The following is a 14256-nucleotide window of genomic DNA, read 5'->3' as shown; positions in this document are numbered from 1 at the left end:
CTGTAACCCAGAGTGAACTTTTGAGCCCAGGAAGAAATCTTGCAAATGGGCTTTGTGAAAGTGACTGAGCGCAGCATATGGGCAGTACACTGTGAAACCATCACTACTGCTGGAAGACCATCTCGGACCACACTCTCAGCTGAGAGGGAACGCCACTCGGAGATGCGTATTCGGCACAGCCTGATTTGTAGAGCTGTTTGGAATAGTCGACTGACTTTAGCTAAATGACAATGATCAGATAAAATAAGATTCACCTCTTCAGGTCTCCTTCCAGCCTTTGGAGTATATAAACCAAGATTTAGCTGCTTCTGCTCTCAGAGTTGAACCCTTTTAGGTTGTCTTACGATAGAGAAAGAGGCATAGATGTGAATGGGCCCTATAACCAACCACAGGATTTCCACCCACCAGTAGGAAGGAGCAGAGGAGAGGAGTAACCCTGAGCAGCAGAACTCCCGACAGCGATGGGGTGGGGAGGACAGAGTTGGGGGGCAGGGAGGAGCGTGCGGATCAGTTACCAGGAGAGCCTGTAGAGTCTGAAGGAGCTTCCAGGTGACTAGTTGAGAATCACTGCTCTGTGGTCCAAAGTACAGACAACACATCCTCCCAAGTGTTTATTTAGGGTATCTAAAGACACGCAAGAGTGGATTTTTTAAATCTATGTCAACAACAGAGAGAAGTTTCTCCTGTATTTCTTTTTTTAGATTTTATTTATTTATTTTTCCCCCCAAAGCCCCAGTAGATAGTTGTATGTCATAGCTGCACATCCATCTAGTTGTTGTATGTGGGACACAGCCTCAGCATGGCCGGAGAAGCGGTGCGTCGGTGAGCGCCCGGGATCTGAACCCGGGCCGCCAGCAGCGGAGCGCACGCACTTAACCGCTAAGCCACGGGGCCGGCCCATCTCCTGTATTTCTTGTGGTTTACCCACCTCTCTTCCTCTCTTCTCTCACTCTCCTAAATACATCTATCCCGAATTTTCGTGGCTTCCAGCTCCAAAGGTAAAGCAATATCAGTGCATCTCTGGAGTTCACCTCAGTTAGATTAGATACGCTTCATTTTTTTTCTGTTTAAAGAGAAATTAATTGGTCCCACTCCCAAACTCACAGTCGTGTATCTAAACATCAAGCTACTTATAAACAACTTTTTGTCAAAAGTGAGATTCCGAGGATGTCTATGTAAGCATAAACAAGACTGAGGTCAGAACCATCCAGGCCAGGAAACCACCAGGGCTTGTCCACTTGGTTCTTGCACAAAGCAGGGAGCCAGAAATATTAGTTCTTTGCTTTATTTGATGCAGACCCATCTGGGAAACTGGAATAACTAAATATTTCTGAATTTTCCCGGAGACCACATCACCTCTTTGATCCTCTAAGCTGTTCGTAAAAGTAATTAGAAACAAAAACAAAAACAACACAAAAATCTCTTAAATGTGATACTTGTAACCAAAAGAATTTTCTAGGAGAAGCCATAAAAGCAACTGTTTATTTTGGGAGAGAAAGAAAAAAAAAAGAGAAAGAGTAACGCAGAAGGAGGGTCTTGGACAAAGGAGAGGCTTTCTAACAATTTAACCAAATCCATCAACACATTTTTCTTGAGCACTAATTATATGCGAGGTGCACTTTATGCTATAAAATGAACAAGACTCTGCCTTCTGTATTAGAAAGCTTTGCTGTCACATAATAACTTGTCTCTTTTTGCTGAATTTTCAAGTTATCAGTCTGTTTTCACTTATTCTTCTGTCTCATCTTGGACAACTGACCAGAATTCTCCACATATATCCCTAGGTTTTTTAAAAGAACTGTAACAGGTTTTAAATAATTAATTTTGAACAAGCCATATAACACCTTCTTGTGCGTGTTTCCCAATCTGTAACACAAGGTTAGTCGATGATCTAAAACGTCCTTTCTGAGTGAAAAAATCCTATGATACATTCGTTCATTTATTCAACACACATTTATGTTAACCATCTAACATGTGCCAGGAACTGTTTTAGGCACTGGGGGTACACCGGGAACAAAACTGACAAAGTCCCTGTCCTCATGGCATTTCCATGAGTACAGAGGGAGATAGTTGAGAGAGACAGACTAAACAACAAATAACTATACAAACAGAATGTCAGATGGTGACCAGCTCTGTGGATAAAGCAGGGTGGGGGCAGTAGGGAGTGTCGGGACCATGAAGGGTGTTGGAAGGTCAAAGAAGGCCTCACTGATATGGAGCCACTTGAGTAGAGCCTGGAAGGAAGTGAGGGGACAAGCTGCTTGCAATCTGGAGGAGGGATAAAGTCATGTGCAAAGGCCCTGAGGTGGGTCTGAGGAAGGCAAGGAGGCAGAGCAGAGTTAGTACAGAAAAAGAGGAGATGAGGTGGGGAGGTAGCAGAGAGGCCACTCTAGGGATTTTGACTAAACACAAACTACAAAGGACTCTCTTAGCTTCACACTGGGTTTAAGTTGTGGATTTCCAACATCGGAATTTGTTGGAGTTTGATAAGAAATTAACTCGTAATGTGGAAATATTAGATTGCTTTTAAAAAGTGGCTACTTTCTATACATAGGTGGCCAATAAGCACATGAAAAGATGTTCAAAATCACTAATCATCAGGGAAATGCAAATCAAAACTACACTAAGATATCACCTTAGAATGGCTATGATCACCAAGACAAAAAATAACAAATGTTGAAGAGGTTGTGGAGAAAAGGGAGCCCTAATTCACTGCTTATGGGAATGCAAACTGGTGCAGCCTCTATGGAAAACAGTATGGAGATTCCTCAAAAAATTAAAAATAGAAATACCTTATGATCCAGCTAGCCCACTACTGGGTATCTATGCAATGAACCTGAAATCAACAATCTAAAGAGGCCTATGCACCCCTATGTTCATTGCAGCATTATTCACTACAGCCAAGATGTGGAAGAAACCCAAGTGTCCATCGACAGATGATTGGATAAAGAAGATGTGGTATATATACACAATGGAATACTACTCAGCCATAAAAAACGATAAAATAATCTCATTTGCAACAACATGGATGGACTTGGAGGGTATTATGTTAAGCGAAATAAGCCAGACAAAGACAAACACCGCATGACTTCACTCATATGTGGAAGAACTAACTTGAGTGTGTGGAACTAACTTTAACACGGACAAAGAGAACAGTTTGGTGGTTACCAGGGGGAAGGGGCTGCGGGGTGGGCACAAGGGGTGAAGGGAAGCATTTATATGGTGACTGACAAACAATAATGTACAACTAAAATTTCACAATGTTGTAAACTACTATGACATCAATAAAAAAATAAAATTAAATTAAAAATAAGGGAGGCTACTTCCTGAAATCTAACCCTTCTGCTTCCCCGAACTTCATTATTAAGTAACACTGGACATTTTCAGAATGTATCACAAAAATGGCCATGACTCACTCAGCAGATGTGCACAGCCACTGCCAAAGGTGACGGTCAGGGTTCGGGGGATGGGGCCCTGGCCACTGCACCGTCTGATTGACAGCCCCTGCTCTGTACTTCCTGGACAGGAAGTAAAGCCCCTGCCTCTTTAAGGCTCCAGTTCTAGGCTCTCTGTCCAGGACAGCACGATGTCACATGCAGTTCCCAAAGGAGAAAGGCTTACCCGATACATCCTTTAACTCATTTTAAATTAATTGCAGTAGCACAAACTCACAGGAACAGAAATAATCATTTTTATTTTTTGGTCTCACTGTGGGCTAATAGACGCAGAGTTTCACCAAAAATCTTGATGACCCTCAGAATTATAATTCCGGAGACGCACTGAGAAAAGAAAGCCATCTCGGGGCCAGAATGTAAAGATGCAGGGCAGGGCCCCTCACAACCAGGCTTCATGGCCCAGCCCTCTGCTCCCGACCTAACCCTCTCCTCATTGAGGTCAGTCCTCAGTCTCTTCTCGGAATGTGGGTCCCCTACCCTGCAGCAGCCACCGTCTCCAGTGGGGCTTCAAAAATGGCAGCTGCAGAGACCCCAACCAATCTAACTGCATCCAGGTCTTGAGAGTGCGGGGGTGGGGGGGTGGCAACTGTAGCTCTTAAAGCTTTACAGAGCAGGCCTAGCTGACGTCCATTCTTTAAGAAAGCTGCGTGGCTTCCTCAAGCTCCTGAACTCGCTTCATAGATCCTTGGTAATGAGCTTTTCTAACTCAAGTTTTGGGAATTAAACAGAAAGACTGCCATCACAAGAGGCTGGTGTCAGGCTGCCAGGGCAGCATTTGTCTCTACGAATTCCCCAAGTTTCTGAGGTCATCTACTTCCACCCACCTCAGAACTGCTTGGATCCAAGAGTGATGACTCGTGCTAGTGAAGTTCCCAAAAGCTCGAAGTATAAACCCATATATTTATGGATTTTCCAGAAGAAAGGCAACTGCCAGGAGGACCTGATGCTCCTGTTTTCCGACCAGCACATTCCTTCCCTGTAGCAGTATAGCGATGTGGTTAGGAGCTGGAAATCTGAAGCCAGACTGCAGGCGTGTTGAGAGGGTGAACTGGAACTCAGGCTCAAGTCCGTCAGACGACAAAGCCTAACTCTTAAGCAACTACGTTGCTTCCACCTCAGTGGCCCTCACAGTGGCTCGGCATCTACATGCAACAGCCATTTCATTGGGTCAAAGACGTGACAGGTAATAGAGCAGCTGTAGACCTAGACACGTCTGGTTCTGGGCCTCTCTCCTGGTCTAAGAGAAGGGACTGACGTAGAGTCATTCACACATTTGACATTTATGGACCTCTGGGATAAAGGGACAAAGTCCCCCTCGCTCTTCAGTCACACTCAGGCTGGCCAGGAGGTAATGACAATCCACCTCCAGCAGCGGTGGATGCATGGTGATAAAGACGCATCTAGGCAGAGCACCTAACCCAGCCCGGGAGGGGTCAGGAAGGCCTCCAGGGACAGGCAACACCATGCATGAGCCTTCCAGAACCCCAGAGAGGCAGCGAGTCAGGGGAAGAACATTCTGTGCAGAGAAAACAGCGCATGAAAGGCATGGAAGCGTGACCCCATGGGAGTCATAAAGCAGCTCCATGCGGATGACCGACGGGGTGCACGTGGGGCAGGGCTAAGAGGAGAGGAAAGGGGTGGGGGCAGGGTCCACATCATGAGGGGCCTCACAGAAAGGTTCCGATTTATCCTGAAGACAAGGAGGCACCTTGACAGGATTCTAAGCTAGAATCTTCAAGAAAGACCTCATTTGATTTCAGAGATCACTCTGGTCATGGTGGGGGCTGACTCCAGGGAAGGATGCTAGACTGGTGTCAGGGAGGCAGGTTATGGTGCTATTACACCACCAAGTCAGACAAAGAGGGCAGAGGCAGTAAATCCCAGGGAGAGTTAAGAGAGCAGAATGGACTGAGGCTGAGTGAGGAAGAGAGAGAGGTCTAGGATAGCGCCTACGTTCCTCATCTGGCAAACTGGCAGAGCTAATACCAAGACGGGAAGCGGATGTTGGCTTTAGATACGGTGACTCTGGGAGGAAGACGCCCAGCAGGCAGCAGCGTATGTGGGCCTGGAGCTCAGGAGGCCTGGGCTGAGACAGACGTTCAGAAGAAGGGCAACAGTGTGCAGGCGTTATGCCCTGAGAGCTACATCATTCCATGGGCACTGCAGCCCGGTGACACGTGCTGAGTGCCTGTGGGGTGCCAGGCACCTCACCCACGTTGTCTGATACGGTCCCTCAGCAACTCCGAGAAGGGCATCACCATCCTATTTTACAGGAGGGAAGACAGGATCAGAGAGGGTAAGTCACTCGCCAAGGTCTCAGGGCTGGTAAGTGGCCAAGCTGGAGTCCAGCCCAGGCCCCTGGTGCCAGGGCCCACTCTCCTGCCCTGCTGCCTCCCAACAGGCAGCACGCATGGCAGCATTTTATAGTCGCTCCTCTACAAAGACCCAAATTAACCAAATGGATTAAACCTCACTTTAAAACAATCTTCAAACTCTAAAGTACATAGATGAAGACCAGATAGTCAACCTCTATTTCCCCTAAAATATCCTGATTTTGGCAAAATTTGTATAATAGATAACTTTTAAAGGATGGGTTGATGTAAATGACCAACCCACACCAGCATCTGGTATCACCAAATGATGACCCCAGGTGTCACCAGCACTTAAAAGGCAACCGATTCCTTATCTGAGCAAACAAGGGTTTTATGAAACCTAACATCCTTAAAACCAACCCTGCGGCTGGTCTTGATCCCTCCAGGATTACAGAACTGTGCTTCTGGCATGTCTGCCCTGGCACAGCTCTCGCATACAACAGCAGCCCACAATGATTTATTCACCTCTCCTCTTCTCAACCGAAAGTTCAAACCTGGTGATCACGAAGCGGGACACTTTCTCCGACGCAAGTTCTTCACGAGCTCTGCCACAACATGTACTTTGCCTGTAATTTTACAATAACGGTCATAAAAGGATGATGAGGATAAGGAATAATTAAGTGCTCCATACACGTCCGTTTGAGCAACAGCCCAGGCAAGTCATGCTGTCCAAAGACCGGCTCGCCCAGGGCTCTCCTTAGGTCAAGGAAACAGAATGAGAGGGAGCCACACCAGCGCTCATGCACAGAGAGCCTTGCCAATTCATCAGAAGGAGGATTAACTTTCACAACAAAGACTAGAGCAGAACAGGAGGAATCTGAGAACAGACTGGTTCAGAGAGTGTGATGTCATTTATAGTCTCATGTATTAAGGGATACATACTAGCCTCAAGAACCTGGCCCGTCTCCCGAAGAGACATAACGCTTAGAGAGAAAGATTCCTGCCTTTGCATGTTCACAGCATCTAATCCCAAAGCCCTTTGGTTTCCAAGCCACACTCACAGACTCTGCCATTTACTGCAGTGGACGAGGTTCGTTCTGTCTCCCTATATCACAGGTCACTTCTTTGCAGACTTAAGGTAGTGGTACCTGCACTGCCCTGCTCTGCCCAGCTCACGAGGGCTGCTGCAATAATTAATAATAATAATAGATGCAAGCACAGTGCACACTGGGAACTCTGCACCTGTGAGCTACCATTATTCATGACACTGATATCAACATACTTCACGGCCATCGGGACCTAAACGTAGCCTATTTCTTTTACTAAAGATTTAAATCTACATTTTAAAACACAGTGGATAGTCTAAAATGCAGTCAGTCACTCTTATCTACTGAGGGATAAAACCATTCTAAAATCAGAGAAGACCTAAAGCCTCCAGACACACACGAAAAAATGACAACAGACCATAAAGAAAAATGTTCTCGAAAAAAAAGTTGCTTTTTGTTGGCTCAAATCAAAGATTTTTGTCCTCTCAAATCTTTTCAAATCTTGCAGGTGAGATAAAATGTTCCTGGTCCCAGGCAATATCTGAAAATTTTTCTTTTAATGTGATGCATTTCTTTTATAATAAAAATTTTCCTCCCGCGAACTTAATTCAGATGACTTTAGCATCTCTTTCTTGAGCGTCTTCTTTGCAGTATGCATTGCTAAGTACCACATGAGAGAGGGAGATTAGGAAAACACTCCACCTTTGATACCAGATACAATCTATCCAGGAGACTAAGATGAGCACACAAATTACTATAAGATGATAAAGGTCATAAGAAGGTCACAGGAAGGAGACAGCTGTAACTAGGGGATGGAGAAAGGCTTTCCAGAGGAGGAGAACTGGGAGAAGGAGCGGGGGAAGACCGATTCATGCCGAAGGCAGGGAGAAAAGCAGACACAGGCGCAGAGACGCAGACGACAGAGCATGTGTTCACGGACCACCCGGCGGTCCAGCTGGCGGACACTGGGGTAGACCAGTTTCAACACATTTGCTGCAACAGACAGTATGTGCTACTAAACAGACACAACAGAATAACTTTTTGTTAATTTATACAGTTGAAAATGAAGATGCAAACTCACGGAAGTGGGAAAAAGGAGTGAGTTTGAGGAAAGGTACAGCTGAAACCAGACTGACCCAATGTTAACATTCATAATTGCTGAAGCTGGGGGCTCATGCTCTCCATTTCTTTGTCTGTCTGAACCTTTCCATTAAAAATAGCTGACAAAGAAATGAAGGCCAGTCCATCTGGCGAGATGGTCAGCTGATGGCTTCTCAGCTGATGGTGCTAACCCTGCGAAGAACTTTCTAATCCCTGGGTCAGATGCAGGGAGAGGGCAGGCCGAGGTTGGGGCCCACTCCACAGGGGAAGTAGACACGCACACTGAGACAAAGGTCTGTCACCAGACCTGTTTTCAGTTCCCCTGCCTCCCGCTCCACACTTGTTTCTCCAATTCCCACGGGGAGGAAGGGAGAGCAGAGGTCTGCTACTAGGCAAGTGGGTGGTACATCAGCCTCAGAAAAAAGAAGGCGGCTGTGTTGTCCCAACACACTACTGACTGCGGGGGTTGTTTTTGGTCGTGTCACATTTCATACTTGTCATATCAAATGTAATACTTGTTAAATACTGGCTAGAAAATATTACTAAGCAAAGTGAAGAAATTTAAAAATCAACTGGGGCTTCCCCTCCACACACCAAGAGAAAAGCCCTCAGCATTTGGCATATCCTTGCCTCTGTCCATGCCTGTGCATACCATGCAGACAGGCACATGCTTCCTCTCCTCAGAGAAACAGGACCACAGGAAAATATTCTCGGGTAACATACTTTTAAATTTAAAAACTGTACTTCATGACATTTCATGAAACAGCATTTTAAACCAGTTTAAGGGCTGCATAATAGTCCATTAAGGAACATTTTGATCTGGTACTTCTAATCTTGGACAAGGGTTTAAATCACACAGTAGTGTTTAATGAAACATTATGATCTGAGAAGGCTCTCTCTCAATATGATTTAGAGTTCATATATACTAGTTCAGAACTGTGATGTGACAATTAAAGTAATTTGTCTTATTGGGGGAGAGGGGTGGTGTTAACATTCTTACCAGAGAAACAGTCCTATCTTTCTTTAGAAAGTACAGATTGTTGGGATTTTAGTTGTTTTCTTTGTTTTTAGGTTGTAAAAGTAATACACGAATGTTGCAGGGCAGGCAGACTATGGAATTACAAAAAGTAACAAGTGAAACTTCCCTGCCTTCTTTCCACCCCATTCCACTGCCCAGAACTGGCTACTGTCAATAGTTTGGTATGTCTGTCTTCCAAACATTTACAAGGATTATTTTAAATATGTGGAATAGGTAATCCCACCCCCACACAACTTAGGTACATATATAGATACACAAACATGCATACACTGGCTTCTCGCTATCCGAAAGTAGAGCGTTCCCATGGAACCTTTCGTAAGCAGAAATGGTGTAAAGTGAAGAAGCAATTACCATGAAATTATATGGGAAAATTTTTTGAGTGTTCCCAGACTCAAAAAATAACCTACCAAATCATACCAAATAACATGTAAAACCTAAAATAACAATAACATATCGTGAAGCAGGCATGATATGACAAATACACAGCCTACATAAAGTAGAAATAACATATGTACAGTGTAGTGTCACTTACCGGAATGGGGAAGACAGCGAGCACACTGGAAGGTTCACAGGTGGTGGTGGTGATGATGGTGTGTTAGGCTGAGTCGTCAGAGGCTGGAGTGATGGGAGGTACAGGAGACTGGGGTGGAGGAGAGAGAGGAAGAGGGTCATCTATTAACATCTCATGGTCACCTCAATCCATCAGGGCAGGCAGGTCACTAACGTCTACACCCTGTTCTATATCAGCTGGCATCCATGTCAAAGGTCGATTTCCTCATCGGCTGATGTGGAAGCTTGAAATACTTGACTGCTTGTATGCTTGACTGCTCAGCCTCTATAACGGCTCACTGCAAAACAAATGCTGAATGCTACCTTTGCTTTTTGCCTTTTTTCATAAAAGCGAAAATCCTCTTTGGATTTCCTTCAGTTAGCGAAAACAGGTACGTACTGACGTAGGTCTTTAGTAAAAGCAAAGTGGCATAAAGTGAACTTTCGGATAGCAGGAGACACCTGTACACATATGTGTACATACCCCCAATGTACATATACAGTTTATAATATTTACAGATATGATGAGGATTCTCCTTCCTTTTTTTTAGCATTTCCTTTGTCCCCGCCCCTGGAATCAGAATAGCTATTAGAGAGACTACTGATTTTTGCAGAACACTCCAAATTCACACACTTGGTTAGATGCAGGTCCATCCATCCCAGCATAATGCCTGAGATGGCTCCAGAGAGGCAGCTGAGCATAAAGACCCCCACTTCCCACACGGCTGTGTCCTCAAAACTTCGACATACTTGGCCTTCCATTAAACAACTGACTGTGGATTCTTCTTCATTTGATTCCAAATCTTTTGCAGTTGCTACTTCCAGCTATCTTGGAGTATCAAGTCCTTGATATTCAGGCATAAAGTCCTGAAGAACTTCCTTTTCCATGAGACTACCTCCTTGAAGCCTGGCTCCTGTTCTGACATTCTAGGACAGGGGTCTACAACCTCCGGCCTAGCACCTGCTGTGTAAATAAAGTTTTATGGGGACCCAGCTGTGCCCATTCGTTTGCATATTGCCTGTGGCTGCTTTCACACTGCAAGAGCAAAGCTGAGTGTTGTAACAGAGATGGCACAGCCCACAAAGCCTAACATACTTACTTCTGTCCCTTGACAGAAAAGTGTGCTGACCCATGTTCCGGGATGTGGTGAAGACAGTTTTTTCCCTATCAACAGTTTTGGAGGACTTGAATCATACCTCCCATATCCAGTGTTTTTGTCCAGGCTAAAGAGTTTGCTTTCGATTAAAACACAAACAAAAAGCACCCTGGCTCTGACAATAGCAACGGTTTGCTGGTAAATGTTTAACAACTTGCTCTTCAGGGGGGGAAAAAAAGGCCCTGATTTGTAGCATTTGCCTATTTCCATGGTATAAATAGTCCCATAATGGCATATTTCAAGTTAAAAGAAGCAATGCCAGTGAACAAGGAATTGGGAAGAGATGTGCACAAACGCTAATGCAAACCAGCTCCAGCAAACCACTGGCTCCTTGGGACGCCTGCAGTGTCCCCATTGGGACATCAATGGCCCAATCCCTCACTTTAAAGACAAGACACCAAGGCCCAGAGGCAGAAAGTGTCTTGCCCAAGACTGGGCCAGCGGCTGGGACGAGGCTGGAGCATATTTCTCTGTACAGAGTCTGGCTGTAACGGGGAGGCACTTCCTCCATAAAGGGAAGAGTGGAGAGAGGACGGCAAATGAAGTTCTCTGCCAGGCACGTGGTAATAAAGGTTGGTTTCATCACTACCTTCACACTTTGGCACTCTGGCTCCCTGAGTGGTGCTCAGGGAGCTCTGAAGCCCACGTTTGCCTGGGGTATTGTTCTTCACGTAGGGCCATGTTGCACAGGAACATGCCGACAGTGCACTGTCTCAATCAACCAGCAGTTACTTAAGCTCCCGGACTCTAAGCTCCAGAAAGACAGGGACTGTATCTCACCAATCTGTGCTCACTACCTTCCCCAATGTCCAGTACAGACCTGGGCACTCGGTAAGCACGTGGTCAGTAATACCGACCGCAGGGACGAAGGAACAAGGCCTCACCACCAAAGTGGAGTTCTACACAAAGAACACGGCAAGTGCTCAGAGGGTGGATCCCTCCCCTTCTCCCATCTGTGGACAGTGCAACAACAGATGCGACACGCTCGTGTGCTTGCACCATTTCTAAAGTATCGCGCAGCATCCGAGCTGCTTCATCAGAGTACCTGAGGCTCTGTGGATGGAGGAACAAAAGGGAAGACAGAGCCAGAGTATTATTTTCCTTTGGGGTATATATGCATGTAATTTCTATCTGGAACCTGTGCTGACAGAGCATGAAGCCAAGGAAACAATCCAGTGAGGGATCCCACCTACCACATGCCAAGAGGCAGGACATTGCTTTCTGGCAGGGGCTGAGGAAGGGCCACTCACAGTGACAAACCTCTGAAAGTGGAAAGTGAAAGAGCACCAAGATTGGGGAATCATATTCCAATAAGCTCAAAGCTGCAAGACTACAAACAGAAATGAACACGAGGAAAGCAGGGCAAAAGCACGCCTCTCTGTTCTTTGGGAGATAACTTCTTGACTACTTAGTAACTCTCACCCAAACCTCTACACACTTGGCACAGGCTCCCCGTGGGTTCTTCTGTGAACCCTCAGGTCCCGTATGCCACATCACTGCTACAATCTGCACGCACAGACAGGTCAGCTCTGCAGGCACAGAAACAACCAAGCCTTGCCGAGCTTTCAGGAGGCCAGCAGGGCTCATGTTCACTTATGTGGGGATCCAGTACCTGGTTTGCAAATGAGGTCAGGCTTGGTCCCAAATACCAGAGGTTAACACTGTCCATGCCACAGGGTGGTGTGTGTTTCCATTCAGAGAAAGGATCACAAACAAGAAGCAGGCCCACTGATTTAAGCCTCCAAAGCATTTCCCACACCAGTGGTTCTCAAAGTGTGGGGCAGGGGACTCCAGAGATCCACAGGGTCAAAACCACCTTCATAATCAAACCAAGATGCTATCTGCCTTTTTCACCCTCACGTTTTCAGGAGTATACAGTGGAATTTTCCAGAGGCTACATGACATGCAATATTGCAACAGACTGAAAGCAGAAGCAGATATAAGAATCCAGTTGCTTTCCATTAAACCTGACATTAAAGGGATTTGCAAAAATATAAAACAATGCCACTTTTCTCAGTAACATCCTGTTTTGGAAAATATGATTATTTTCATAAACATATGTTATGTTAGGTCCACTATTTTTAAAAGAATTATGAAATATAGTAAAAATTTCTCACTTTTACTTATATAACATAAATATGGAAAGATGTAACCCACATAAACAAAAGTTCCTTACTATACTAATTTTTAAGAGTGCAAAGGGGTTTCTGAGCCCCCCAAAAGTTTGAGAATTGTCCTAGAGGCTGCTCCCCCCCAACTCTCCACCCCCACATGCCCCCCTCCCCCGGCAACACACACCCAGGGAAGGAGGCTTATGTATGTTACAAGAAGGAAGATGTGTCATTCTGATGTGCTGGCTGAGTTAGGAAAGGCACCCCATGCTCCCTCCCGGATCTCTGAATCAATTAGGGTGGGCTCTGTGCCCAACCTTTCCACCCAGGGGTCTCTTCCCCTCACCCCATTTTCCCTTTATCACTTGGTGTGGATTCTCCAATCTGCGGGCTCCTCAGTGAGGATTTCCCTATGTGGCCCGCCCGGGCTTGGTGAGGACTCCCTGGTGTGGCCCGCACACTTTCCTGGGGTGAGGACTTCCCAGCGTGGCCCGCACACTCTCCTGGGGTGAGGGCTCTCCGGCGTGCCCAGCACACCCTCCTCGGGTGAGGACTTGCTGGCGTGGCCTGCACACCCTTCTGGAGTGAGCACTCCCCCGCATGGCCCGCACACCCTCCTGGGGTGAGGGCTCCCCGGTGCGGCCCGCACACCCTCCGAGTGAGGACTCTCCGGACGGCCCGCACACCCTCCGAGTGAGGACTCTCCGGACGGCCCGCACACCCTCCGAGTGAGGACTCTCCGGACGGCCCGCACACCCTCCGAGTGAGGACTCTCCGGACGGCCCGCACACCCTCCTGGGGTGAGGGCTCCCCGGTGCGGCCCGCACAGCCTCCGGGTGAGGGCTCTCCGGACGGCCCGCACAGCCGAGGCAAAGCGGAACGAGCAGAGCCACTTCCAGCCCCGCCCCCGGTGCCCGGCGCGGCTCAGGCCGGGGACGGGGCGGAGCGGTCAGCGCACAGGAAGGTCCCGCTGCTCCTCCGGCCTTCCCGGACTCCCCGCGCCGGCCGCAGCGCGCTCGGCCCCGCGCGCGGAAGGGGCCCGGCGCCGCGGAGGAGGCCGCCCCGCCCGGGCACAGGGCGCCGGCGCTCCGCCGGGCCGTGGCGGGGCCGGGCCGGGACTCACCGCGGGCGGCACGGCGGGGTCCGACTGCGGGCCGGGACGGGCTGCGGGGCGCGCTCCCGTGCGCCGCGCGGTTCCAGCCGCCGCCGCCGCCTCCGCGCTCCGCCCCCTGTCGCCCCGGGGCCACCGGCCGATGGGCGGGGCGGGGCGCGCCGGGCTGGGACCGGCCGAGGGCGGGCGGAGTCTGCGCCGGCTCCCCCGCCCCCACCAGGCTGGAAGGACTTCGCCCTGGCCGGGAGGGGACGGTCGCTAATCGGTCAGCGGCAGGAAGCGGCCGAGCGCCTCCCGGGTCCACTTCTGCGCGCCCAGGGCCGGGGACCAGGGCATGGAGTGGGACTGCCCAGCTCGCGCTAGAGAGTGAGCCGA

The 14256-nt window shown here is 48.0% G+C and overlaps 1 protein-coding gene across 4 annotated transcripts in view; it reads right to left on the bottom strand.

Annotated features, from left to right (window-relative positions):
- ACO1 (aconitase 1) overlaps window positions 1–14004 on the bottom strand; it is a 65204-nt gene extending 51200 nt beyond the window's left edge. The window contains exons 1-3 of one of the 4 annotated variants that reach the window (XM_087444709.1): window positions 13894–14004; window positions 9486–9593; window positions 516–624 (exon numbers count right to left, since the gene is read on the bottom strand). Coding sequence is in view for 2 of the 4 variants with exons in the window: in XM_087444707.1 (XP_087300833.1) it covers window positions 9486–9625 (140 nt within the window). In the remaining 2 variants the exon portion in view is untranslated. Of the gene's footprint in view, window positions 1–515; window positions 625–9485; window positions 12773–13893 lie in introns of those variants that run through there. The other 3 variants (XM_087444708.1, XM_087444707.1, XM_014786003.2) reach the window with 3 other exon arrangements.
- Between the last annotated feature and the right edge of the window lie 252 nt (window positions 14005–14256).

This window comes from Ceratotherium simum, chromosome 20 (genome assembly GCF_057802395.1).
Source record: "Ceratotherium simum simum isolate JZ-2026a chromosome 20, ASM5780239v1, whole genome shotgun sequence".
Taxonomy (NCBI): domain Eukaryota; kingdom Metazoa; phylum Chordata; class Mammalia; order Perissodactyla; family Rhinocerotidae; genus Ceratotherium; species Ceratotherium simum.
The sequence above is the reverse complement of the archived record's forward strand: the minus strand, read 5'-3'. Positions and strand labels throughout refer to the sequence as shown.